The 27899-nt window shown below is 44.4% G+C and overlaps 1 protein-coding gene across 1 annotated transcript; it reads right to left on the bottom strand.

The window, feature by feature from the left end:
- On the bottom strand, positions 1 to 27899 carry LOC135052089 (vomeronasal type-2 receptor 26-like). Its single transcript, XM_063957421.1, has 3 exons — positions 27816 to 27899; positions 1054 to 1177; positions 1 to 908 (listed from the first exon to the last, which is right to left on the bottom strand). The coding sequence occupies exons 1-3, from the start codon at positions 27897 to 27899 to the stop codon at positions 1 to 3; spliced, it is 1116 nt and encodes a 371-aa protein (XP_063813491.1).

Here is a 27899-nt window from a genome sequence, read left to right as displayed (position 1 = left end):
TTATATAGTGTTTTTCCCCAGTATTGTTTTTCTGGAGTTAAATTCAGGTTTTATAAGCATAATATACAGCTTTGGGAAAAATATACAGCCCAGTACACCAGCACATGAGGCCAGTATGGCGAATATCTCCACAGCCACCATGTATTTCCCTCTGGTGCTCAGATAGGCCGGGATCATTGCAATCCAGACACTGAAGAACACCAGCATGCTGAAGGTGATGTACTTGGCCTCATTGAAGCTGTCTGGTAATGTCCTCACCATGAAAGCCAGAACAAAGTTCACAAATGCCAGGATCCCTATATAACCCAACATAGAGTATAACCCAATCACTGACCCCTCATTACACTGAATGATGATCATTCCATTATAGGAGTGATGGTCATACTCCTGGTAGGGAGAAGAAACAGTCAGCCAGATACCACAGATCAGAACTTGGACAGAGGAGCACACAAAGACCACGTAATTAGATACTTTGAGTGTGACCCACTTCCTCCAGGAGCTGCCGGGTTTGGTGGCTTTGAAAGCAATGAAGACAGTGACAGTCTTCGCTAATACAGAAGAGACAGCTGTGGAGAAGGAGATCCCAAATGATGTCTGTCTGAGTCTGCAGGTTATATCCACCGGTCGGCCGAGGAACAAAAACACACAGAGGAAGCTCAGCAAGATGGAGATCAGGAGAATGAAGCTTACAGCCCGGTTATTGGCTTTCACAATTGGGGTGTTCCAGTAATAAATAAAGTTCCCTAATATAAATAATGTTACAGCAGAGAAAGATGAAGCTGTTACTGCAGATATTTGCACCACAAAGTCCTTTTCATAGGACAGAAAGTCGTATGTTTTGGGTACACATCTCACTTTTCTCTCATCCGGCCACTCTTCTTCAGGACATCTGTGGCAGATATCACTGTCTGAAATGTAATTAAAAAAAAAAACATATAATCTCGGTGGGTCAGTTCTTTTGTTCATTATAAAACTACTAAACATTATGTATATGTATAATCTTTACTCTCATATGTTGATTTATCTTATTTATATACTGTAACATATTCCTACCTGTTGTATTAGAAATTTCCCCCTCAGAACATGGGACACAGTCATAGCAGCAGACATGGAATCCTCCATTAAAAGCTTTTCTGTACCCAGGAGGACATCTGTCATTGCACCGAGATTTGGGGATCTTGTACATGCATTAAAATATAAAATATTATTCAGGTTTTTATGTAAATCATTTAATTTCTATATTATTTCTTTTTAATTGCAAGAACATTTACTATTTTGTAAAATTTTCTCTTAGGGATATTACAATATGCTGATATGCCCTCATCCTCCAGTGATAACATGACCATATCTTCTGTCCCTCAAGTCTGTTGCCACTTTGTCATCATAAAATTCACTCTCTCCTTCACTCCACACATTAAGGCTATATAGAAACATAGAATTTGTCGGCAGATAAGAACCACTTGGCCCATCTTGTCTGCCCCTTTTTTTTACATTATTTTTATCTCTAACCTTATTTGATCCTTATTTCTATGTAAGGATATCTTTATGTCTATCCCATGCATGTTTAAATTGCTCTACTGTCTTAGCATCTACCACCTCTGATTGGAGGCTATTCCACTTGTCCACTACCCTTTCTGTGAAGTAATTATTTTGCATATTTCCCATGAACTTCCCCCCTCCAGTCTCAGTGCATGTCCTTGTGTCCTATTGCTTCTCTTCATTTGCAGAATGTTTCCCTCCTGGACTTTGTTAAAATCCTTGATATATTTGAAAGTTTCTATCATGTCCCCCCTTTTTCTTCTCTGCTCCAAACAGTACATATTGAGATTTCTTAGTCTTTCTGGGTATGTTTTGTGATGTAGGCCATGCACTAGAGATGAGCGGGTTCGGTTTCTTTGAATCCGAACCCGCACGAACTTCACTTTTTTTTTCACGGGTCCGAGCGACTCGGATCTTCCCGCCTTGCTCGGTTAACCCGAGCGCGCCCGAACGTCATCATGACGCTGTCGGATTCTCGCGAGGCTCGGATTCTATATAAGGAGCCGCGCGTCGCCGCCATTTTCACACGTGCATTGAGATTGATAGGGAGAGGACGTGGCTGGCGTCCTCTCCATTTAGATTAGATTTAGAAGAGAGAGAGAGAGAGAGATTGCTGTGATACTGTAGATTAGAAGAGAGTGCAGACAGAGTTTAGTGACTGACGACCACAGTGACCAGTGACCACCAGAGACAGTGCAGTTGTTTGTTTTATTTAATATATCCGTTCTCTGCCTGAAAAAAACGATACACAGTCACACAGTGACTCAGTCTGTGTGCACTGCTCAGCCCAGTGTGCTGCACATCAATGTATTGTATATAAAGCTTATAATTGTGGGGGAGACTGGGGAGCACTGCAGGTTGTTATAGCAGGAGCCAGGAGTACATGATAAATAATATTATATTAAAATTAAACAGTGCACACTTTTGCTGCAGGAGTGCCACTGCCAGTGTGACTAGTGGTGACCAGTGCCTGACCACCAGTATATTAGTAGTATTGTATACTATCTCTTTATCAACCAGTCTATATTAGCAGCAGACACAGTACAGTGCGGTAGTTCACGGCTGTGGCTACCTCTGTGTCGGCACTCGGCAGGCAGTCCGTCCATCCATAATTGTATTATAATATATACCACCTAACCGTGGTTTTTTTTTCATTCTTTATACCGTCGTCATACTAGTTGTTACGAGTATACTACTATCTCTTTATCAACCAGTGTACAGTGCGGTAGTTCACGGCTGTGGCTACCTCTGTGTCGGCACTCGGCAGGCAGTCCGTCCAACCATAATTGTATTATATACCACCTAACCGTGGTTTTTTTTTCATTCTTTATACCGTCGTCATACTAGTTGTTACGAGTATACTACTATCTCTTTATCAACCAGTGTACAGTGCGGTAGTTCACGGCTGTGGCTACCTCTGTGTCGGCACTCGGCAGGCAGTCCGTCCATCCATAATTGTATTATAATATATACCACCTAACCGTGGTTTTTTTTTCATTCTTTATACCGTCGTCATACTAGTTGTTACGAGTATACTACTATCTCTTTATCAACCAGTGTACAGTGCGGTAGTTCACGGCTGTGGCTACCTCTGTGTCGGCACTCGGCAGGCAGTCCGTCCAACCATAATTGTATTATATACCACCTAACCGTGGTTTTTTTTTCATTCTTTATACCGTCGTCATACTAGTTGTTACGAGTATACTACTATCTCTTTATCAACCAGTGTACAGTGCGGTAGTTCACGGCTGTGGCTACCTCTGTGTCGGCACTCGGCAGGCAGTCCGTCCATCCATAATTGTATTATAATATATACCACCTAACCGTGGTTTTTTTTTCATTCTTTATACCGTCGTCATACTAGTTGTTACGAGTATACTACTATCTCTTTATCAACCAGTGTACAGTGCGGTAGTTCACGGCTGTGGCTACCTCTGTGTCGGCACTCGGCAGGCAGTCCGTCCAACCATAATTGTATTATAATATATACCACCTAACCGTGGTTTTTTTTTCATTCTTTATACCGTCGTCATACTAGTTGTTACGAGTATACTACTATCTCTTTATCAACCAGTGTACAGTGCGGTAGTTCACGGCTGTGGCTACCTCTGTGTCGGCACTCGGCAGGCAGTCCGTCCAACCATAATTGTATTATATACCACCTAACCGTGGTTTTTTTTTCATTCTTTATACCGTCGTCATACTAGTTGTTACGAGTATACTACTATCTCTTTATCAACCAGTGTACAGTGCGGTAGTTCACGGCTGTGGCTACCTCTGTGTCGGCACTCGGCAGGCAGTCCGTCCAACCATAATTGTATTATAATATATACCACCTAACCGTGGTTTTTTTTTCATTCTTTATACCGTCGTCATACTAGTTGTTACGAGTATACTACTATCTCTTTATCAACCAGTGTACAGTGCGGTAGTTCACGGCTGTGGCTACCTCTGTGTCGGCACTCGGCAGGCAGTCCGTCCAACCATAATTGTATTATAATATATACCACCTAACCGTGTTTTTTTTTTCATTCTTTATACCGTCGTCATACTAGTTGTTACGAGTATACTACTATCTCTTTATCAACCAGTGTACAGTGCGGTAGTTCACGGCTGTGGCTACCTCTGTGTCGGCACTCGGCAGGCAGTCCGTCCATCCATAATTGTATTATATACCACCTAACCGTGGCTTTTTTATACCACCTAACCGTGGCAGTCCGTCCATAATTGTATACTAGTATCCAATCCATCTCCATTGTTTACCTGAGGTGCCTTTTAGTTCTGCCTATAAAATATGGAGAACAAAAAAGTTGAGGTTCCAAAATTAGTGAAAGATCAAGATCCACTTCCACCTCGTGCTGAAGCTGCTGCCACTAGTCATGGCCGAGACGATGAAATGCCAGCAACGTCGTCTGCCAAGGCCGATGCCCAATGTCATAGTACAGAGCATGTCAAATCCAAAACACCAAATATCAGAAAAAAAAGGACTCCAAAACCTAAAATAAAATTGTCGGAGGAGAAGCGTAAACTTGCCAATATGCCATTTACCACACGGAGTGGCAAGGAACAGCTGAGGCCCTGGCCTATGTTCATGGCTAGTGGTTCAGCTTCACATGAGGATGGAAGCACTCAGCCTCTCGCTAGAAAACTGAAAAGACTCAAGCTGGCAAAAGCACCGCAAAGAACTGTGCGTTCTTTGAAATCCCAAATCCACAAGGAGAGTCCAATTGTGTCGGTTGCGATGCCTGACCTTCCCAACACTGGACGTGAAGAGCATGCGCCTTCCACCATTTGCACGCCCCCTGCAAGTGCTGGAAGGAGCACCCGCAGTCCAGTTCCTGATAGTCAGATTGAAGATGTCAGTGTTGAAGTACACCAGGATGAGGAGGATATGGGTGTTGCTGGCGCTGGGGAGGAAATTGACCAGGAGGATTCTGATGGTGAGGTGGTTTGTTTAAGTCAGGCACCAGGGGAGACACCTGTTGTCCGTGGGAGGAATATGGCCGTTGACATGCCAGGTGAAAATACCAAAAAAATCAGCTCTTCGGTGTGGAGGTATTTCACCAGAAATGCGGACAACAGGTGTCAAGCCGTGTGTTCCCTTTGTCAAGCTGTAATAAGTAGGGGTAAGGACGTTAACCACCTCGGAACATCCTCCCTTATACGTCACCTGCAGCGCATTCATAATAAGTCAGTGACAAGTTCAAAAACTTTGGGTGACAGCGGAAGCAGTCCACTGACCAGTAAATCCCTTCCTCTTGTAACCAAGCTCACGCAAACCACCCCACCAACTCCCTCAGTGTCAATTTCCTCCTTCCCCAGGAATGCCAATAGTCCTGCAGGCCATGTCACTGGCAAGTCTGACGAGTCCTCTCCTGCCTGGGATTCCTCCGATGCATCCTTGCGTGTAACGCCTACTGCTGCTGGCGCTGCTGTTGTTGCCGCTGGGAGTCGATGGTCATCCCAGAGGGGAAGTCGTAAGCCCACTTGTACTACTTCCAGTAAGCAATTGACTGTTCAACAGTCCTTTGCGAGGAAGATGAAATATCACAGCAGTCATCCTACTGCAAAGCGGATAACTGAGTCCTTGACAACTATGTTGGTGTTAGACGTGCGTCCGGTATCCGCCGTTAGTTCACAGGGAACTAGACAATTTATTGAGGCAGTGTGCCCCCGTTACCAAATACCATCTAGGTTCCACTTCTCTAGGCAGGCGATACCGAGAATGTACACGGACGTCAGAAAAAGACTCACCAGTGTCCTAAAAAATGCAGTTGTACCCAATGTCCACTTAACCACGGACATGTGGACAAGTGGAGCAGGGCAGGGTCAGGACTATATGACTGTGACAGCCCACTGGGTAGATGTATGGACTCCCGCCGCAAGAACAGCAGCGGCGGCACCAGTAGCAGCATCTCGCAAACGCCAACTCTTTCCTAGGCAGGCTACGCTTTGTATCACCGCTTTCCAGAATACGCACACAGCTGAAAACCTCTTACGGCAACTGAGGAAGATCATCGCGGAATGGCTTACCCCAATTGGACTCTCCTGTGGATTTGTGGCATCGGACAACGCCAGCAATATTGTGTGTGCATTAAATATGGGCAAATTCCAGCACGTCCCATGTTTTGCACATACCTTGAATTTGGTGGTGCAGAATTTTTTTAAAAACGACAGGGGCGTGCAAGAGATGCTGTCGGTGGCCAGAAAAATTGCAGGACACTTTCGGCGTACAGGCACCACGTACAGAAGACTGGAGCACCACCAAAAACTACTGAACCTGCCCTGCCATCATCTGAAGCAAGAAGTGGTAACGAGGTGGAATTCAACCCTCTATATGCTTCAGAGGTTGGAGGAGCAGCAAAAGGCCATTCAAGCCTATACAATTGAGCACGATATAGGAGATGGAATGCACCTGTCTCAAGTGCAGTGGAGAATGATTTCAACGTTGTGCAAGGTTCTGATGCCCTTTGAACTTGCCACACGTGAAGTCAGTTCAGACACTGCCAGCCTGAGTCAGGTCATTCCCCTCATCAGGCTTTTGCAGAAGAAGCTGGAGGCATTGAAGGAGGAGCTAACACGGAGCGATTCCGCTAGGCATGTGGGACTTGTGGATGCAGCCCTTAATTCGCTTAACAAGGATTCACGGGTGGTCAATCTGTTGAAATCAGAGCACTACATTTTGGCCACCGTGCTCGATCCTAGATTTAAAGCCTACCTTGGATCTCTCTTTCCGGCAGACACAGGTCTGCTGGGGTTGAAAGACCTGCTGGTGACAAAATTGTCAAGTCAAACGGAACGCGACCTGTCAACATCTCCTCCTTCACATTCTCCCGCAACTGGGGGTGCGAGGAAAAGGCTCAGAATTCCGAGCCCACCCGCTGGCGGTGATGCAGGGCAGTCTGGAGCGACTGCTGATGCTGACATCTGGTCCGGACTGAAGGACCTGACAACGATTACGGACATGTCGTCTACTGTCACTGCATATGATTCTCTCAACATTGATAGAATGGTGGAGGATTATATGAGTGACCGCATCCAAGTAGGCACGTCACACAGTCCGTACTTATACTGGCAGGAAAAAGAGGCAATTTGGAGGCCCTTGCACAAACTGGCTTTATTCTACCTAAGTTGCCCTCCCACAAGTGTGTACTCCGAAAGAGTGTTTAGTGCCGCCGCTCACCTTGTCAGCAATCGGCGTACGAGGTTACATCCAGAAAATGTGGAGAAGATGATGTTCATTAAAATGAATTATAATCAATTCCTCCGCGGAGACATTGACCAGCAGCAATTGCCTCCACAAAGTACACAGGGAGCTGAGATGGTGGATTCCAGTGGGGACGAATTGATAATCTGTGAGGAGGGGGATGTACACGGTGATATATCGGAGGGTGAAGATGAGGTGGACATCTTGCCTCTGTAGAGCCAGTTTGTGCAAGGAGAGATTAATTGCTTCTTTTTTGGGGGGGGTCCAAACCAACCCGTCATATCAGTCACAGTCGTGTGGCAGACCCTGTCACTGAAATGATGGGTTGGTTAAAGTGTGCATGTCCTGTTTTGTTTATACAACATAAGGGTGGGTGGGAGGGCCCAAGGATAATTCCATCTTGCACCTCTTTTTTCTTTTCTTTTTCTTTGCATCATGTGCTGATTGGGGAGGGTTTTTTGGAAGGGACATCCTGCGTGACACTGCAGTGCCACTCCTAGATGGGCCCGGTGTTTGTGTCGGCCACTAGGGTCACTAATCTTACTCACACAGCTACCTCATTGCGCCTCTTTTTTTCTTTGCGTCATGTGCTGTTTGGGGAGGGTTTTTTGGAAGGGCCATCCTGCGTGACACTGCAGTGCCACTCCTAGATGTGCCCGGTGTTTGTGTCGGCCACTAGGGTCGCTAATCTTACTCACACAGCTACCTCATTGCGCCTCTTTTTTTCTTTGCGTCATGTGCTGTTTGGGGAGGGTTTTTTGGAAGGGACATCCTGCGTGACACTGCAGTGCCACTCCTAGATGTGCCCGGTGTTTGTGTCGGCCACTAGGGTCGCTAATCTTACTCACACAGTCAGCTACCTCATTGCGCCTCTTTTTTTCTTTGCGTCATGTGCTGTTTGGGGAGGGTTTTTTGGAAGGGCCATCCTGCGTGACACTGCAGTGCCACTCCTAGATGGGCCCGGTGTTTGTGTCGGCCACTAGGGTCGCTAATCTTACTCACACAGCTACCTCATTGCGCCTCTTTTTTTCTTTGCGTCATGTGCTGTTTGGGGAGGGTTTTTTGGAAGGGACATCCTGCGTGACACTGCAGTGCCACTCCTAGATGGGCCCGGTGTTTGTGTCGGCCACTAGGGTCGCTTATCTTACTCACACAGCGACCTCGGTGCAAATTTTAGGACTAAAAATAATATTGTGAGGTGTGAGGTATTCAGAATAGACTGAAAATGAGTGTAAATTATGGTTTTTGAGGTTAATAATACTTTGGGATCAAAATGACCCCCAAATTCTATGATTTAAGCTGTTTTTTAGTGTTTTTGGAAAAAAACACCCGAATCCAAAACACACCCGAATCCGACAAAAATAATTCGGTGGGGTTTTGCCAAAACGCGTTCGAACCCAAAACACGGCCGCGGAACCGAACCCAAAACCAAAACACAAAACCCGAAAAATTTCAGGCGCTCATCTCTACCATGCACCATTTTAGTTGCCCTTTTTTGTACAGTCTCTAATGTATTAATATCCTTTTTAAGACATGGCCTCCAGAATTGAACACCGTATTCTAGATGAGGCCGTACCAATGACCTGTACAATGGCATTATTACTTCTTTCTTTCTGCTGCTGATTCCTCTCCCAATGCAGCTAAGCATCTGACTAGCCTTGCTCATTGCTTTGTTACATTGCTTACCTGCCTTTAAGTCATCTGAAATAGTGACTCCTAGATCCCTTTCCTCCTCAGTAGTTTCCAGTATAGTGCCATTAATACTGTATTTAGCCTTTGGAGTTTTGAGACACAAGTGCATGATTTTGCATTTATTGGCATTAAACTGTAATTGCCACACTATTGACCATTCCTCTAGTCTACCTAGATCCTCAATCATTTGTTTTACCTCACCTGGTGAATCTACCCTGTTGCATACCTTTGTGTCATCTGCAAAAAGGCATACTTTCCCTTTAATGTCATTTGCAATGTCACCAATAAAGATATTAAAAAGTACTGGACCAAGTACAGATCCCTGGGGTACTCCACTGGTAACATTTCCCTCCTGTGAATGCACTCCAATATATATTAATACTGATGCCATTTAAGTGGTTTAAAATATACCTTGTTATTAAAGCCTTTCATCCTTCCTGTTTATTTGATTCTCTAACCCTGCACAATGTATATTTCCCTGGTTACCCTCCAGCTATTCTTCCCTTCACTTTAGAATGTAAGCTCGTCCTTCTTGTTCTTCCTTGGTACACCGCCTCTCACCAGTACTCCATGGCCTTGTCTCCTTCCAACAGCCACTCTGATTCTTGCAGATTGCCCACAAGCTGGGTACAGGAACACTGCACTGCATTGACTCTCTCCAGCTATATTTAATGTGTTGCCATATCCATGCCTCTATTGTCTGGCCTTTCCACTTTGGTGTAAACTTATTTTTAGTCACTTATATTATGGTGTTCCATTGTGTATTGTATTTAAAACCTACTGTCATGCCCTGTTAATGAGAAGTGTTTTGTATATGTATTCTGTACAGCGGTGTATACATTTTGTGGCATCTAATACATAAAAGGTAATAATATTACTGTGGGATTACATGTATGAGTATTTCCACCTGTTGATGTTGTTTAAAGTTTGATATTTTTGCTGTTTTATTGTACACAGCAGATAATTCGTAATAATTTCTACAATTTACTTATTGTCTAATATCATAACATATTTCAGTATTTATGTCGCTGTTGCTGTGTATAATCCACAACCCTCCTACCCAACAGCTCTGACCACTTATATCAAGGAAAGATGCTTCCCCTGGTCACACACTCCGCAATATGATCAATTTGCATCTTATTTCATTGTAACAGAAAAGTATTTATGGTCAGTTATCTGTATGAATCTTATTACAGGATATACTGTTATTACAGATCAGACATGTAACAGTTTCCAAGTACTCTTTGAAGATGGTTTAAATATATGACTAATTACAACGGTTTATGTCATTATATTTTCTGAGATTTTGGATTTGGGGTTTTCTTAAATTGTAAACCACAATCATAAAAATATAATAAATAAAGGCTTGAAATATCTCACTTTGCATGTAATAAGTTTATATAGTAACATAGTAACTGAGGTTGAAAAAAGACAATTGTCCATCTTGTTCAACCTATTTGTGGTCTCCTTTGCAGTATTATTAAAGGACTAGTTATTTTTATGTTAGGACTAGTTAAATTAACTATAATGCGTGCCTACGCACCATAACCTTGAATATCTTTATCCAATAGGAATTTATCTAACCCATTCTTAAAGGTGTTGACTGAGTCCGCAGTTACTACTCTCTCAGGCAGGGAATTCCAAACACGTATTGTCCTTACTGTGAAAAAAACCTTTTCGACTTGACAATGCTAAATTCTTTTGTCGTATGAACAACCCTTAATGAAGTCTAAGAACACTGTACGCTGTTTACTTAAGAAATACCGTAAGGGTACGCTAGTTGCGTAACGATCGCTCAGCCGTAGGCGAGACGCTCGAGCGTCACGTTCGCTCACGGCCCAGTGATCACAGGACAGCACGTTATTGGTTATGTCTAGAGTAATGATTCGCTATGGCGTAGCGTACGCTCGAGACCACGAGATCACCAGCGGCGCAGACGCTCACAACGCTATACCTTTATGTATAAACCTTTTATCAATGAAATACACAGAATACCTTAATGTGAATACAGGGTGTATGTGCAACCTTGTGTAACCTAACTAACTACAAAGCTGCTTGAGCGTCACCGACGCTCAAGTGAACACTTTAAAACTATAGAAAATACACAGATACTGGTTTAGGGTCCAAAGCCTATTGACTGTATTATATCTAATATACTCGTAAAAAGAATAACAGTACAAATGATACACTACAATATAACAGAGACTTCCTAACCAAAATACAATACTATCTAATACAATACAATACTAGTCTAGGGGAGATGTGAGAGAAAAGAGAAAGGAGAGAGAGAGAAAAATGGAAAGAGATGAGAGAAATTGGCTCACAGTAAGACAATGATTACGGAGAGAGAACTTACGCACAAGGGGAAACGATCGCATGCGCCTGGACATCCAGCACCCGATTTTCAGCAATGAGAACCGTTGAAGAGTGAGAGCTGGATGTGGTCGGCCTGCCTATTTATGCCCCACACACAATGCAATCCAATGGTCCCTACAATCTTGTCGTCCATTGGACACAGGAATTCGGCTTCGCATCATAACAAAAGGTCATAGGTTGATTCATACAGGTGGGCTGTGACGATTTCCAACAGCTCAGGTGGGTGGGAAACTGGGTTTCCCGCCGCATACCTGAGTATGAGTAAATAATAGAAATGGACATAAACTTCTTATGTCCATAACTATCCGCACGAGCGATTAATACGCTCCAAACCAACACCGGAATATTGTTAATTAAATACTCTTCCGATGGGTACCAAACACTGCTATATGATTCCTGTTAGACCCTTCGTACAATACAAAGAGGGATTCCTCCGTTCAGGGACGTTCTATATTAACCAAACTTTCAGGAACCATTAAAGGGATCATGATCTATAAACCACATTAATTATGAAAATGTGTAACGAATGAGTCGCACGCTACGACTACATAAACTCTACCGTAAATACGCATACCGTGCGCCCGCGGGTGCACGCTATTGCGGGTATGCGCCTTCACGGGAGAGCGTACGCATGCGCAGCGCGGACCAGTGTGCGGTGCAAATATGGCAACGTGTATAGAGATATTTTTCTGACTTTGACAGTCCACCCTTTGGCAGTCAATAATAACTGCCACCTTCTAAAACATTTCAAAAGGAGAAAAATATATGTCAGGGGTTAATTCATTTCCATGGTTGGGTAGGGGAGGAGAGAGGTGTAGGTGTGAAGAGGGTATGACCTAGTGAGATAGCAGAAGCATGTGTGTATGAGTCCATGTTTGGGGGGGTCATGTATCATCGTGCCGTACGTGTTGTAAATCAAGCTTCGAGGTATTGCGAAGTATACATTTGAATTCCTTCTTATCCTGTGGTACAGGTCTGTGGATGGGCTGTCAAACTTTACCGAGCTCTTTTTGGATTTTTTGAACAAAATGGGGAGCACATTTTAGTTGATGATACATGAATGGGGGAATATGTGATTGTTGATATCTGTGCCTGTATTCCCTATACTATGTGTGTTATTACCTGAGGGTTGTAGAGATGAAGATGAAGAACACTTATGGAAAATGCAATGATATTCTATGTCAGGTAAATGTACATCTGTCGTCGAAGTTTTGTTCGGTATCAGTTGAAAGTCGTCTTCTTTGCGCTGTTTTGCTCCTTAGGCATGAGCAACAAGCTTTGTCAGTGCCATCAGATTTACAAAGAATGTTGGGCTAGCGTGAGTTTAAAAATACTAGGGAAACTGGGGATCCATGGCAAAGTTCATCAAGTGTCCATTTCTCAAGTGGTCAAAACTCTTTCTTTGGTCCATCCGTTGTCTGTATAGCGTCTCGTCAACTTCCTCATCCAAGGGGGTCTTGTTATCTTGGAGAAAAGCAGAAAAACAGGTGAAAGAAACGGACCGTATAATCGCATTTTCATCACATCCTGGTTTCTATCATTGGGTCATAAATCAAATCCAGGTTAATTACGGTTTCCTCACTCCTCAAGCTCATCACTTTTGTACTTTGTTTGCACCTCATTAAAGCCTGCCCGCATCTAAATATCAATCCAATGGATATAACAACACCCAAGATACATAGTAGAAACTTTCCAACATCCATTATGACTCCTTGAGCCCAGTCTCCTAAACCGGAGAACCAATTTCGCGGGTTCAACCATGACACCCAACCAGTCAGCTCATTACCTACAGCAGCAAGGGTGAGATTGTGTTTTCGACGAAATTCCCACTTCAATTGGAGAATGTCGTCCATCTTTTGGTCTATGACCTCTACCGGATCCTCGGTGCTATTTGTGATATACGTGCAACACTTTATGCCGTACTGTGTTGCCAATGTAACACAATATCCGCCTGTTACTGCTGTAAGATAATTAAGAACCATCCTATGCTGTACCAGTTCTGTTTTATAAGCTTGGAGTTCTCTTCCAGTGTATCTAAACGTGTCATCATACATTTCAGTGATATTATCTAACAAATTGGCGAGTGCGGAAATGTATCTATAATTCATCACTCCTCGAGCGGTGCGAGTGAAATCTAACGCTACCAGAACCTGAATCCCGGTGGATTCATGGATAAGATCAGAGGCCGGATGCTCTAACCTTTCTGACAGTTGTCTTTTAACTCGGTGCTCGTAATGAGTGTGAGTATAAGGAGCTTGGGCACCACGGTGTATGTCCTTCATTTTGTCATGTGTTACAGTCATCACTTCAGGCAATACTTTTCCAATATAACACAATCCTTCAGAGTTTGGGGCAAGCCACTTGTACGCCTTTCTCCCGCATATGAAATATGCATCATCGGGGAGGACATATGGGACGGAGAAGGACATTACCATGTTACACACCTTCCAGGTGAACTCTCCTGACCCTAATTCTTCCATCTGCTTAATGCACGTATCAGTTTGTACGATATGTGCACAGTATCCTGGTGATACCTCTCCAACTCTAGTAATCCTATTTCCTAAGGTATATCGATACCGGAAAGATTTTCCTCTACTGGCTATGTGGCGTACAAGCTCTGTATCTGTAGGCATTCTATCTGCTCTATGCGAAAAGGTCATGGTAAGGTTGCTCCATGACACTTCCCAATTTCCCGGCTTACGGGGATTGGAGATATTAAAACATAAGAGGGACCTATCCACATGGTATTGGTGGAGCTTCAAACTAGGAGGGCTGGAGATGTTAAACCTCCGGTCCACTGGTCTCCCACCACTTAGCTCAAGTACCTCCCCTAACGTTAAAGGAAATGGTACTAGCCCTGATTTGCTATGACCCTGAGGTACTTGAGAGCATACCCAACAATCTGTTTGGTTTAATACATTACCCACTAAGGAGTGATAGTCACTCAATGGATGCCGGTCCATATGGATATTAAAACTGGATTGGCATTTCTTTATGCATCCATCTTCAATCAAATTGTCACAAAGCCTACAGATACAGTTTTCTTCAGCTAACAATCCATCACAATTTCTTCTATCGGATCGTTTTCTGATACTCGCCTTTGCTTGTTGGTTTGGTTGATCTTGGAAAACTACGCCTCCATCATCATAATCGGAACCCATTCCAGAACCTCTCTCGACCTCTATGGTACTCTCGCCGGAACAGACTGCTCTGGTCAACATCATGGTTAACATCAAAATCCGGATCACAGTCTCTTGGGGCAAGTCCATCTTTGAGGAGAAAATAGAGAAGAGTGAGAAGGGGGAAAAAGAAATTTTAAGGAAGAGGGGATGGGAAGTGGAGAAAAACAATAAAAGGGAGAGGGGAGTCGACAACTGCTTTCGGTCTTCAAGGCTCAGGTGCCGCCTCAGTCCTCCTGGAACAGACACTCCAGTGATACAACCTCTACCGTCTGTTCCTTATCACGGGACTTCTCTGGATCAGCAACCTTCTTGCAGTGGGATGAATGGACCCAAGTCTCTCTCTCAGCAACCTTCAATGCTGTGGTGCTAGTCAATAAGACCTGGTATGGTCCTTCCCATCTATCAATAAGACAACCTGAGCGTAGAAAATTTCGTATCATTACATAATCCCCAGGTTCAATGTCATGACAATTACTACCTGGTAAATCAGGAATCACCAACTTCAGATTATCATTTTGATTCCTCAACTGCTTACTCATGTTAATCAAGTATTTTACAGTTACTTCATTGTTACATTTCAAATCATCCTGAGGGTTAATCATGACATGCGGTTGTCGACCAAACAAGATTTCAAAAGGGGACAGATTAAGAGGGGACCTGGGAGTGGTTCTGATGCTATACAAAACAATGGGTAAAGCTTCTGGCCACGTCAATCCTGTCTCTGCCATTACTTTACTCAATTTATTTTTAATAGTGCTGTTCACTCTTTCGACCTTCGCACTCGCCTGTGGACGGTACGGAGTGTGCAGCTTGCTATCAATTCCCATCAACTTACACATTCCTTGAAAGACATCACCGGTAAAATGGGTACCCCTATCACTTTCAATGATTCTAGGGATACCATATCTACATACAAATTCCTGCACAATTTTCTTAGCTGTAAACATAGCGGTATTTGTGGCTGCTGGAAAAGCTTCGACCCAATTCGAGAAAACATCTATACAGACAAGTACATATTTCAAATTTCGACATGGGGGTAATTGAATGAAGTCAATTTGTATTACCTGAAAAGGGCCGCCGGCAGGTGGGATATGGGATGGTTCTGTAGGTATTGCCTTTCCAATATTCTTTCTCAGACAGGTAAGGCATGACATTGCTCTTTTACTCGCATGAGAGGAGAATCCTGGGGCGCACCAGTATGCTCTTACCAATTTGCACATCCCCTCCTTGCCTAGATGAGTCAGCCCGTGAGCTGCTTCAGCCAGACATGGAAGATATGCTCTGGGGGCCACTGGTTTACCATGTCCATCCGTCCAGAGCCCTGAGGACTCCTGGCCATATCCCTTTGCCTTCCAGACTGCTCTTTCCTGTGTGGAACACAAATTCTGCATCTCACACAACTTCTGTGTGTTGATGGTATTAAATACCATCAGTTGTGTGGTGTCTGTCTGTCTGGGGGTAGCAGCTGCAAGCTTTGCGGCTTCGTCTGCTCGGCTGTTACCAAGGGATACTGGGTCTTGACTATATGTGTGTGCTTTACATTTGATAACAGCCACTCTGTCGGGTTCCTGTATCGCTGTTAGAAGCCTTTTTATATAAGCTGCATGCGCTATCGGTGTACCAGCTGCCGTCATGAAATTTCTGAGGCGCCATAGGGCTCCGAAATCATGTACTACCCCGAAGGCGTATCTAGAATCGGTGTAGATATTGGCTGACTTACCCTTAGCCAATTCACATGCTCTGGTTAGGGCGACCAGTTCAGCAACCTGGGCTGAGTGAGGTGGACCTAGCGGTTCCGCTTCTATGGTGTCTTGGTCATCTACGACTGCGTATCCCATACACAAGTCTCCCGAGTCTGACTGTCTATGACAACTACCGTCAGTGTAGAACGTGAGTTCTGCATCTTCCAGTGGATTGTCACTGATGTCAGGCCTTGCGGTAAAATTTTGGGTCAAATATTCCATACAATCATGTGTATCTTCCTTTGTATTAAATCCTCCTTCCCCATCACTCTCACCTTCCACCCTTTGTGTCTGACCAGGCACACCTGGGAGAAATGTTGCAGGATTTAATGCGCTGCATCTCCTTATGGTGATGTTTACTGGGGCCATTAATGCCAATTCCCATCTTGTAAACCTTGCTGATGAGACGTGTCTGGTTTGGGCAGAATTCAATAAGGCAGATACCGCATGTGGTATATGGATTGTGAGGTTGTGGCCTAGCACGACATCTTCGCTTTTTGTCACTAGCAATGCTATCGCCGCAACGCTACGCAAGCATGTGGGGAGGGATCGCGCTACTGTGTCTAGCTGAGCGCTGTAGTATGCAACTGGCCTGCTGGCATCACCGTGTTTTTGGGTTAGTACACCTGCTGCGCAACCAGCACTTTCTGTTCCGTATAGTTCAAAGGGTTTCCCATAGTCTGGCATACCTAGTGCTGGCGCCTGCGTTAGGCACTGTTTGAGTCTCTCAAATGCTGTTTCGGATTCGTCAGTATGCGAGATCCTATCAGGTTTGTTTGAGGAGACCATTTCCTGCAGAGGTAACGCCAATATGGAAAACCCTGGGATCCAATTACGGCAATACCCACACATTCCTAAAAACGTCCTGATCTGTTGCTGGGTTTGTGGCAGTGTCATGTCTCTAATGGCTTGGATTCTATCAGCGGTCAGGTGTCTCAGTCCTTGTGTTAGACAGTGTCCCAAATATTTTACCTTAGTTTGGCATAATTGCAACTTGTCTTTGGAAACCTTGTGACCTGTGTCTGAAAGATGAAACAGGAGCTGTTTCGTATCCTTCAGGGATGCTTCCAATGAATCAGAACACAGTAGTAAATCATCCACATACTGTATCAATACTGATCCACTCTCTGTTTGGAAAGACTGTAAACAATCATGCAAAGCCTGAGAAAATATACTTGGACTATCTATGAAACCTTGGGGTAACCGAGTCCATGTGTATTGGACTCCTCTGTATGTGAATGCAAACAAATATTGGCTGTCAGGATGCAGAGGTACCGAAAAGAAAGCGGAGCAGAGGTCAATAACAGTGAAAAATTTGGCAGTGGGAGGAATTTGCATTAGGATGACAGCTGGATTAGGCACTACGGGGAACTGACTCTCAACTATTTTGTTAATCCCCCTTAGATCCTGCACTAACCTGTAACCCCTCCCCCCACTCTTTTTAACAGGGAAGATGGGACTATTGGCTGTGCTGGACGTTCTTACCAGAATGCCCTGTTGCAGCAAGCGCTCTATTACTGGGAAAACTCCTAACTCCACCTCTGGCTTCAGAGGATACTGTGGGATTTTTGGAGCTATCCTACCATCTTTTACTTGTACAACTACTGGAGCTACGTTTGCCATTAATCCAGTGTCCTGTCCATCTTTTGTCCAAAGTGACTCTGGTATCTGAGATGTCATCTCTTCTACTTGGGATGGATTCCTATTTGTCATAATGGAATGTGACATTAATTTTGATGGGGAGTCTAACATGTCTCGTACCTCCTGAGCGTGATTCTCAGGGATGTCCAAGAATACACCTTCAGGAGTACAATAAATGACGCAACCCATTTTACATAGTAAGTCTCTACCCAGGAGATTAGTTGGTGCAGATGCAGCCAGCAAAAAGGAATGCTTGGTATGCAAAGGCCCTATTGTAATCTCGGCTGGTTTGCTAACAGGGTAGTGCTGGACTACTCCTGTTACTCCCATGGCTGGAATTGTCCTACCAGTGGTTCTCATGCCCACTGTCGAATTTATCACTGACTTGGCCGCCCCTGTGTCTACAAGAAAGTTTAAAGTTTTACCAGCTACATTGATTGCGATCTCTGGTTCACTTCCAAGACTGGCAATCAATTTTACTGGCTGCAGATTACAGGTATGGCCACACCCCTAGTGGGTATGCTGACCTCCCTGAATCCCGCTGGCAGCGACTACTTGTGAGGGGGTTAGCTGGGAACTACCAGAGGCATGCCAATCTCTGTTCGGGGGGTATCTTTTTGTTTCCCCTGTATGTGGCTCATAACTCCGCCTCTGTGGATCCTGATCCCAATGTCTTGTGTTGTGTCGTTGTCTAGGGGGTTGGTATGATTTTGGTACATTTCTTACTCTACATTCTCGTGCATAGTGTCCCGGTCTGTTACAGGAATAACAAGTTATTACAGTTGACTTACTTACAGGATTCGATGGTACATACGCAGGCTGTTTTGTGGTCAGCGCCTGTATACTTACTGACATTAACTTATCACTTTGCGACTCTCTGTGCCTGGTGATGTTTCTGTCGTGATCAATAGCAGCCTCTCTCAAGGTGGACACTGACAGACCTCGCCAACATGGTTGCGTAGTCTGTACCCTAGCCTTTAATGTTTCCTTTAAACCATCCATCAGTACAGATACTGCTACTTCTTGATGGTTTGGGTTGGTCCTAATGTCTTCTATACCAGTGTATTTTGCCATTTCTAATAGTGCCCGGTGAAAATATTCTGTTGCCGTTTCGGACTCCTTTTGCTTAATGGAAAATATTTTATTCCATTTAGCAACGGCTGGGAAATACTCTTTTAGCTGCAAATTTATCCTTTTTACATTATCCTTGTCGTATACATCGGTAAGTGGTATATCTTTGTCTAGTCCACAATCAGCCAAGAATTGAACTGAGTCGACATTGGAAGGTAAGCAAGCTCTTAGCACTATCTGCCAATCCTTATTATTGGGCTCTAAAGTGTTTCCTAGATCCCTGATGTATTTTTGGCTTGCCACCAAATCTTTTCTGGGGTCTGGGAATTCAGACACGATAGTCCTCAATTCCATTCTAGTAAACGGGCAATACATGGCAATGTTCCTAACGGGTGTGGCTCCTGATGCATCCGTTTTCCCATTGGGAACTACTATCACCTTAACTGGATTAACTCTAACAACTTCATTCTGTGTAGATTCTACAGCTTGTGGTGAAATTGTTTCAGTGTAATGCATGGTGCCGTACTTACCCGTTGACACGACCTCACCTATCCCTCCGCTAGGGGCCTTCGCTAATCTCGTAGGTGTTGCTGTGCCTACTGTGGTCTCTGCTATAGTGGCTGCAAGAGAGAGGGCTGAAATTGTTGCCGAATCGTCTTCTTGATCACACTCCTGGGGAAGGTTCAAAACAGGGTACAACTTGCACGGGTTAATAATTGCATGAGTTACTTGGTTAACATCATTAACATTTACAGGGTTACTAAGTGTTTGTGTTTTACAACCCAGTGCGTTTCTCTCCGCAATCAACTTCTCTCCTGCTATATATGGTGGTGGCGGGGCTGTTGCAATCAATTTTCTGTTAGGACCAGCCCCCGCCGCCAGAGCCAAACCTCTCTGTATCTCACCTTCCTGGTGCCATAACTGTAAATAATCATGATGATGAATTCGTCTCTTTGTTGATTTTATGAGACATATCCTCCTCCTTAAATTTTGTAACACTTCTGTGCTGAAGCTACCTATTCTTGGGAATTTGTCCCTGTCTTGTACAGTCATTCTCTCCCATTCATCACATAAAACCTCTGTGTGACTTCCGTATTTTTCACACATGATGTACCTTGCCGACCCTACTGGTCGGTTCTCTGAATCAACCCGAACCGAGGTTGATCGCCCCCTACCTGAACAATTGGCCCCCATAATCTGCAGGTGTTGCTTACTACTCCTGTGATCTTTATATCACGGTCTTCAGCGAACCCTTACAGCAAACCAAATTATTCACAATAGGCCGGCGGTGGCGGTTTACCGAGTACCCCACTCACTCGCCCACCTCGACCAATACGACCTGATCACACCGATATGGTGCTGGCGTACTCGATACAGGGCCCCTATGGAACCTTCGGTTTACTGGAACATATGAGGGTTACCCGCAGGACACTTACTCTTTCCAGTAAAGGTGGGGTTGTTAGATAGTTCCTGAGTGACCAGCGAACTTCCCTTCCAAAAAATAAAAAATTACACAAATCACGTCAGAATGTACAAATAGCGTTTGTGACCACTTTACTCTAATGGTATTAGGTCAGATTACTAACTACTGCACACAATTACGTGCGGTACAATCGTTCAGTACATAAGCACTACTTGTCATGTACTGAAAGATCAATGGAATCGAAAATTTCGGCTGCGAATTCCTTCAGCATGAGCTTGTATGGCCTATATGGGTTCTGCACCAACACCCCAGGCGTTGTGCCTCTTGTACCTTTATAGCGGACCTCTTTGTCTATTTTACCTGTTACCTTATGACCTCCTGGTCTGTTGCCTTATGACCTCCTGGTCTGTTACCTTATGACCTCCTGGTCTGTTACCTTATGGTCCGCTATACTCTAATGCTCAAATATTATTTAACCAGGGATGCCTCCCTAGCCACCGTATATGTCACTTACACGTATGTTCCTTGACGAGTACCCGACTTTCCTTTTGGTTCAACCTCTAAGTTATATAAACTTATGTGATAAAAACACACTCACTCAACACATGTACACTTTGTTTCTATATCTATTTCTGCGCAGAAATTTTCTTCAGCCCAGCTGTGTTACTAATTAGGAGCAGGATCTGTTAAACTAAATTTCAGATTTTTTTTTTCTTTTTTTCAAAAATAGATTTGCGTTATTTACCGCGTCGCGTTATTTATCGCCTTTGCGTCAATTATCGCTTTGCGCTAATTATCGCTTTGCGTTAAAATCCAACTTTTTCGTGACTTGAGCTACGTGGGCGTAACCGGACGCTACGTTGCGTAATGTACGCTGCGTGCGTCTGCCTTTGGATTGCGTACGCTAGTCTTTGTTAGAGACACGTGTACGCAAAACAAAGATCCACCGTAACACAATTTCTACTTTTATCAATGTAGATGATCCCTGATCATCTACCGCACACCACACTGGCTGCCTTATCTCCCAGACAAGCCGTGTGTTGGTCTATACTTTAACTATTACCTCTACTATGAAATAACAGCAAATCTCTTTTTGCACTTTCTATCAACTATAAAAATTGGCAAACAGGAATAGTGATATACGAAATTGAAAAAGAAATGTAGATATATATGTATGCGTGCGTGTATACGCAAGACAGAAGAAAAATAAACAGTTTTAAAAGACACAAGCGTTTTGTTCTTACTTCCGGTTCCCGGATTCCTTCAGCACTCTTTATCTAAGTGAAGCAGACGCTTATCCCGTCAGCACTGCGAGACAACCTCCCACCCTTTGCTGGAGGATAATGTATGCTGATCTACCTAGTGCAGATATGAGAAGGACAGGACGAGTCCCCAATTGACAATGCTAAATTCTTTTGTCGTATGAACAACCCTTAATGAAGTCTAAGAACACTGTACGCTGTTTACTTAAGAAATACCGTAAGGGTACGCTAGTTGCGTAACGATCGCTCAGCCGTAGGCGAGACGCTCGAGCGTCACGTTCGCTCACGGCCCAGTGATCACAGGACAGCACGTTATTGGTTATGTCTAGAGTAATGATTCGCTATGGCGTAGCGTACGCTCGAGACCACGAGATCACCAGCGGCGCAGACGCTCACAACGCTATACCTTTATGTATAAACCTTTTATCAATGAAATACACAGAATACCTTAATGTGAATACAGGGTGTATGTGCAACCTTGTGTAACCTAACTAACTACAAAGCTGCTTGAGCGTCACCGACGCTCAAGTGAACACTTTAAAACTATAGAAAATACACAGATACTGGTTTAGGGTCCAAAGCCTATTGACTGTATTATATCTAATATACTCGTAAAAAGAATAACAGTACAAATGATACACTACAATATAACAGAGACTTCCTAACCAAAATACAATACTATCTAATACAATACAATACTAGTCTAGGGGAGATGTGAGAGAAAAGAGAAAGGAGAGAGAGAGAAAAATGGAAAGAGATGAGAGAAATTGGCTCACAGTAAGACAATGATTACGGAGAGAGAACTTACGCACAAGGGGAAACGATCGCATGCGCCTGGACATCCAGCACCCGATTTTCAGCAATGAGAACCGTTGAAGAGTGAGAGCTGGATGTGGTCGGCCTGCCTATTTATGCCCCACACACAATGCAATCCAATGGTCCCTACAATCTTGTCGTCCATTGGACACAGGAATTCGGCTTCGCATCATAACAAAAGGTCATAGGTTGATTCATACAGGTGGGCTGTGACGATTTCCAACAGCTCAGGTGGGTGGGAAACTGGGTTTCCCGCCGCATACCTGAGTATGAGTAAATAATAGAAATGGACATAAACTTCTTATGTCCATAACTATCCGCACGAGCGATTAATACGCTCCAAACCAACACCGGAATATTGTTAATTAAATACTCTTCCGATGGGTACCAAACACTGCTATATGATTCCTGTTAGACCCTTCGTACAATACAAAGAGGGATTCCTCCGTTCAGGGACGTTCTATATTAACCAAACTTTCAGGACCATTAAAGGGATCATGATCTATAAACCACATTAATTATGAAAATGTGTAACGAATGAGTCGCACGCTACGACTACATAAACTCTACCGTAAATACGCATACCGTGCGCCCGCGGGTGCACGCTATTGCGGGTATGCGCCTTCACGGGAGAGCGTACGCATGCGCAGCGCGGACCAGTGTGCGGTGCAAATATGGCAACGTGTGTAGAGATATTTTTCTGACTTTGACAGACTCAATGTGCGGAAACTACTCTCCTCTAACCTAAGCAAGTGACCACGTGTTCTCTGTGCTGGTCTTATATAATATATTAGTTTCACCTTTTAAGTTTAATTACTGAAATAAATGAACTTTTGCATGTTATTCTAATATTATGAGTTTTACCTGTATGCTATTTTCAAAGTTTTTTTTTTAGAAAAAATAAAAATAAAGTATAATCAGAGATGTCAAGTATCATGAAGAAAACATTTATTTTAATGCAGTGGTGAAGTAGGAAAAATGTATTTGTGGTACTGTGTGCATGCAAATGTGTAAAGTCTTGTGAACAGAATATTGATCAACAGTTGAAATTGGTGCAGAGAGTAACTGACATGTTGCAAATAACACCACACATGACTAGTTTATTGTACAAGCAGAACCAAAGAAAGTGTTGCGTATGTGCAAGTCTGTGGAACTGCAGCTTTAGGTGAACAGGATGAGGGTGGTGACAGAACATTTCAAGGACAAGTTACACAAAAGTCAGACAAAGACCCTGTCATTATGAAACACAGTGGAAACAAATGCTTTTTGATTCATCGCTTTTTGATTCATTCAATGTTGATAAAGAGGAGATAATTGTATTACCACAGAGATTTGTCTGAGCGGTGCAACGTGTCACAGAAAAATTAAAACAGAAGGGTGTTGTTTTAGCTCTGTCTGAGCACATAGACAGAAGTGATACTAATCATGAAGAGGTAGAATCAACCAACCAGTATGCCCCACTGGCTCAATGTCCCTCACCCTATAAGGAAACAAAGAGCCCTCTGGGACACAGAGTGGGGAGAAGGGGAGTCAGAGAAGGGTGGGGATACACAAGCACACACCATGCCCTGGAAGAAGCAAACTTTATTCTCTCACAGGTAGGGAGGCCTCTGGCAGAACACCCTCCCAGAAAAGTAATTAAGTGTGAGATCTGGGCCACAAAAGATACAGGACATGGTGTAGAGAAAAACCCTGACACATTATTCACAACTTTGGTGAATGATAATGTAGAAACAGCACTGTTACAGTCACCTCATGAACCCACAGGCTGGGTAGCAGTAGAATGTTTTACAAAGCTATTGTTATGCACACCAGTGCCTGCAGGAATGTACTGGTGTCAGAACTGTTATGCACTCCAGTGCCTGCAGGAATGTACTGGTGTTTGAACTGTTATGCACACCAGTGCCTGCAGGAATGTACTGGTGTCTGAACGGATAGGTATGCAAAACAAATGAACTCACAGACAGACTGGGGAATATGACATTACGTACACAGAAGGTGATAGGGTAACAAAATACACACAGAGTGAACAGAGAAGCCCAGAGGCTAAGGAACTGGGTGTCTCCCTAGTATTAGTAATGCTCAGATGGGAAAAGCAAGATGTTGTGTTTTAATACGTAGAGAACCCGAAATGCTGTTGCTAAGGGCAACAGCAAAACCCTAAAGGGTTACCAACGGGTGTGGCAGTAAACTCCTTGGTCAGAGATGGAATGATAGACACAAGGAGAATCTCCACAATCCTAATTCTCACTTGCAGTGCACAGGTTCAGCTTACTGCCACTAAACTGACACCTGACACCTTGCACAGTGAGACAGGATTTAGGCAGGCAAGTCTTAGAATACAGCCGCAAACTTGCTAAGTTCACAGAGTAGTAAAAGAACCCCAGCAAGCTAAACGACTGGCTCCAGTCTTACTGCTAGGTCTGGATTGGCAGAGTGTAGTACCAAATCCCCAGGCCTATTTGCAGTAAGCAACAACAAATACAAAGCTACACAGTACTGGCTAACTTTCAGGAACTGACTAACCAACAAAGATTCAGCAGCATCTGCTTAACCTGAGAAGAGGCCTTATAAAGCAGGTGCTGTCCACGCCCCACTCAGAACTCACAGACTGTGAGCACAAAAACCAGCACCGGATCCCCTGCCGTGCACAGAGCCTGTAACCACTGCACAGCAAAAGACCCGAACCGGAGTATCAGCTGCGCTCAGGTTACTCCGCTAGCACTTGTCTCCCGGTTGCCATGATGACGTGGCAGCACAGGGCAGGAGACCCTAACAGTACCCCCCTTCTGACGAGGGGTCAAAGAACCCCTATCACTGGGTTTATCGGGGAACTGCGAGAAGAAAGAGTGTATCAGTCTGGGGGATGAAGATCACATCTGCGCACCCACGACCGCTCCTCCGGGCCATACCCCTTCCAGTGCACCAAAAATGACAGCCGAACCCGAACCATCTTAGAGTCAAGAATCCTTTCAACAACAAACTCCCTCTGGCCACGTATCAGAAGAGGGGAAGGTCTTCCACTGGAAGAAGGATTACTAATCGCCCGTTTTAAAAGGGAACAATGAAATGTTTTATTGATACCCAAAGAACGGGGCAGATCTAACTGAAATGCCACCAGATTGATAACCCTGGTGATCTTATAAGGGCCGATGAACCGGGGGACTAACTTATGAGATGGCTGTCTCAACTTCAAATTCTTGGTAGACAACCAGACGAAGTCTCCTAATTTGAAGCTGCAGGGTCTTTTCCGCTTATCAAAAACCCTTTTGGTCACTAATGACACAGACACAAGGGCTTTCTTCACTTTCCGCCAAATACCTCTAAGGACCGAAACCACAGAGGAACCACCAGGCGTGGAGTCCAGGGGGTCAAAAGAATTGGCCTTAGGATGATGCCCATACACACAAAGGAAGGGAGAGATCCCTGTAGCAGAGTGAGCCGCGTTGTTATAGGCAAACTCCTCCATGGACAGATGAGCAACCCAGTCAGTCTGACACTTGGAGACATAACACCTGAGGAACTGCTCCAAGGACTGGTTCACCCTTTCAGTCTGCCCATTAGACTGCGGATGGTAGCCTGACGACAAGCTGACAGAAATCTGGAGATCGGAACAAAATGCCCTCCAGTATTTGGCCACAAACTGGGATCCGCGGTCAGAGACCACATCAAGTGGCAACCCATGGAGACGCACAACATGCAGCATAAATAATTCAGACAGGCGTCTGGCTGATGGCAGCCCAACCAGTAGAACGAAGTGCGACATCTTCAAAAACCTGTCAACGACAACCCAGATGGCTGTCATCCCCGAGGATTTGGGCAAGTCCACCACAAAATCCATTGAAATGTGGGTCCATGGCTTAGATGGGATAGAGAGTGGATGTAATGGGCCAACAGGAACACCTCTAGGAGTCTTATTTCGGGCACAGATGTCACATGCCCGAACCCACTGATCCACATCCTTAGCCACAGAGGGCCACCACACCGCCCTAGATAGCAACTCCCGAGTTCTGGCAATACCCGGGTGACCTGCCGACTTCTTGGCATGGAATTCCAGGAACACTCGCTGTCTTAACCTAGGAGGCACAAACAAAAGACCTACCGGAAGGTCTGGAGGAGCCTGCTCCTGTGCTCTAAGGACTAATGATAAGAGGTCCTGGGTAATGCCCACTTTAATACATGATGGGGACACAATGGGCAACGGTTCCTCGGTGGTCTCCTGGATTGGAGCAAAACTCAGCGAGAGCGCATCAGCCTTGATGTTTTTTGACCCAGTGCGATATGTTATCAAAAAATTAAAGCGAGCAAAAAACAAAGCCCATCGTGCCTGCCTGGCATTGAGACGCTTCGCTGACTCTAAATATGCCAGATTCTTATGGTCGGTGAGAATTGAGACCACAAACGTAGCCCCCACAAGCCAGTGTCTCCACTCCTCGAGTGCATCCTTAATAGCCAACAATTCCCGGTTACCCACGTCATAATTCATCTCGGCAGGCGAAAATTTATGGGAAAAGTAAGCACAGGGATGAAGGCGATTATCAGACACTCCCATCTGAGAAAGCACTGCCCCAATACCCATTTCAGAGGCATCCACCTCCACCACAAAAGGACGCTCTGGATCTGGGTGTTGCAGCACCTTGGCCGATACAAATGCCCTTTTGAGACATGCAAAAGCCGCTTTAGCCTCACAAGACCAGTGAGCAACATCCGCCCCTTTCTTAGTGAGTGCCACCAAGGGCGCCACTATAGACGAAAATCCAGAGATAAATTGTCTATAAAAATTCGCAAAGCCCAGGAAACGCTGAAGCGCCTTCAAACTAGTGGGCTGCACCCAATCCAGCACTGCCTGTACCTTGGAACCCTCCATTTGGAAACCTTCTGGGGAGATAATGTATCCTAGAAATGCGATTTGCTGAACTTCAAATTCGCACTTCTCCAGCTTCGCCCCAAGCCGGTGGTCTCTGAGTTTCTGGAGGACAAAGCGTACATGCTTCCGATGTTCCTCCAGGGAATGGGAGAAGATTAGGATGTCATCTAAGTATACAACTAAGAATCTATCCAAATATTCCCTGAGCACATCATTCATAAATTCCTGGAAGACTGCCGGGGCATTACAGAGCCCAAAAGGCATCACCAAATATTCATAATGCCCTGAGTGGGTATTAAAGGCAGTCTTCCATTCATCCACCTCTCTTATTCGGATTAGATTGTACGCACCGCGTAGGTCAATCTTAGAAAAAATGGTGGCAGTACGAAGCTGGTCAAACAAGACCGAAATGAGAGGCAGTGGGTATGAGTTTTTAATCGTGATACGGTTCAATTCCCTGAAGTCGATGCAGGGTCGCAACGAACCGTCCTTTTTACCATGAAGAAGAACCACGACCCAACTGGAGACTGTGAAGGTCTGATAAATCCCTTAGCCAAGTTCTCCTGAATGTACTCTGCCAT

Source organism: Pseudophryne corroboree, chromosome 1 (genome assembly GCF_028390025.1).
Source record: "Pseudophryne corroboree isolate aPseCor3 chromosome 1, aPseCor3.hap2, whole genome shotgun sequence".
Taxonomy (NCBI): Eukaryota; Metazoa; Chordata; class Amphibia; order Anura; family Myobatrachidae; genus Pseudophryne; species Pseudophryne corroboree.
This window is presented reverse-complemented; position numbering and strand designations above follow the sequence as displayed.

Excerpts from the sequence above, each read along its gene's own strand:
- LOC135052089 (XM_063957421.1), bottom strand. The coding sequence starts at position 27,899 with ATGGCAGAGTACATTCAGGAGAACTTGGCTAAGGGATTTATCAGACCT. Across the intron at positions 1,178-27,815 it reads GGTCGTGGTTCTTCTTCATG|ATCCCCAAATCTCGGTGCAA; the intron begins GTAAAAAGGACG and ends TGCATGTACAAG. Across the intron at positions 909-1,053 it reads GGAAATTTCTAATACAACAG|ACAGTGATATCTGCCACAGA; the intron begins GTAGGAATATGT and ends ATTACATTTCAG.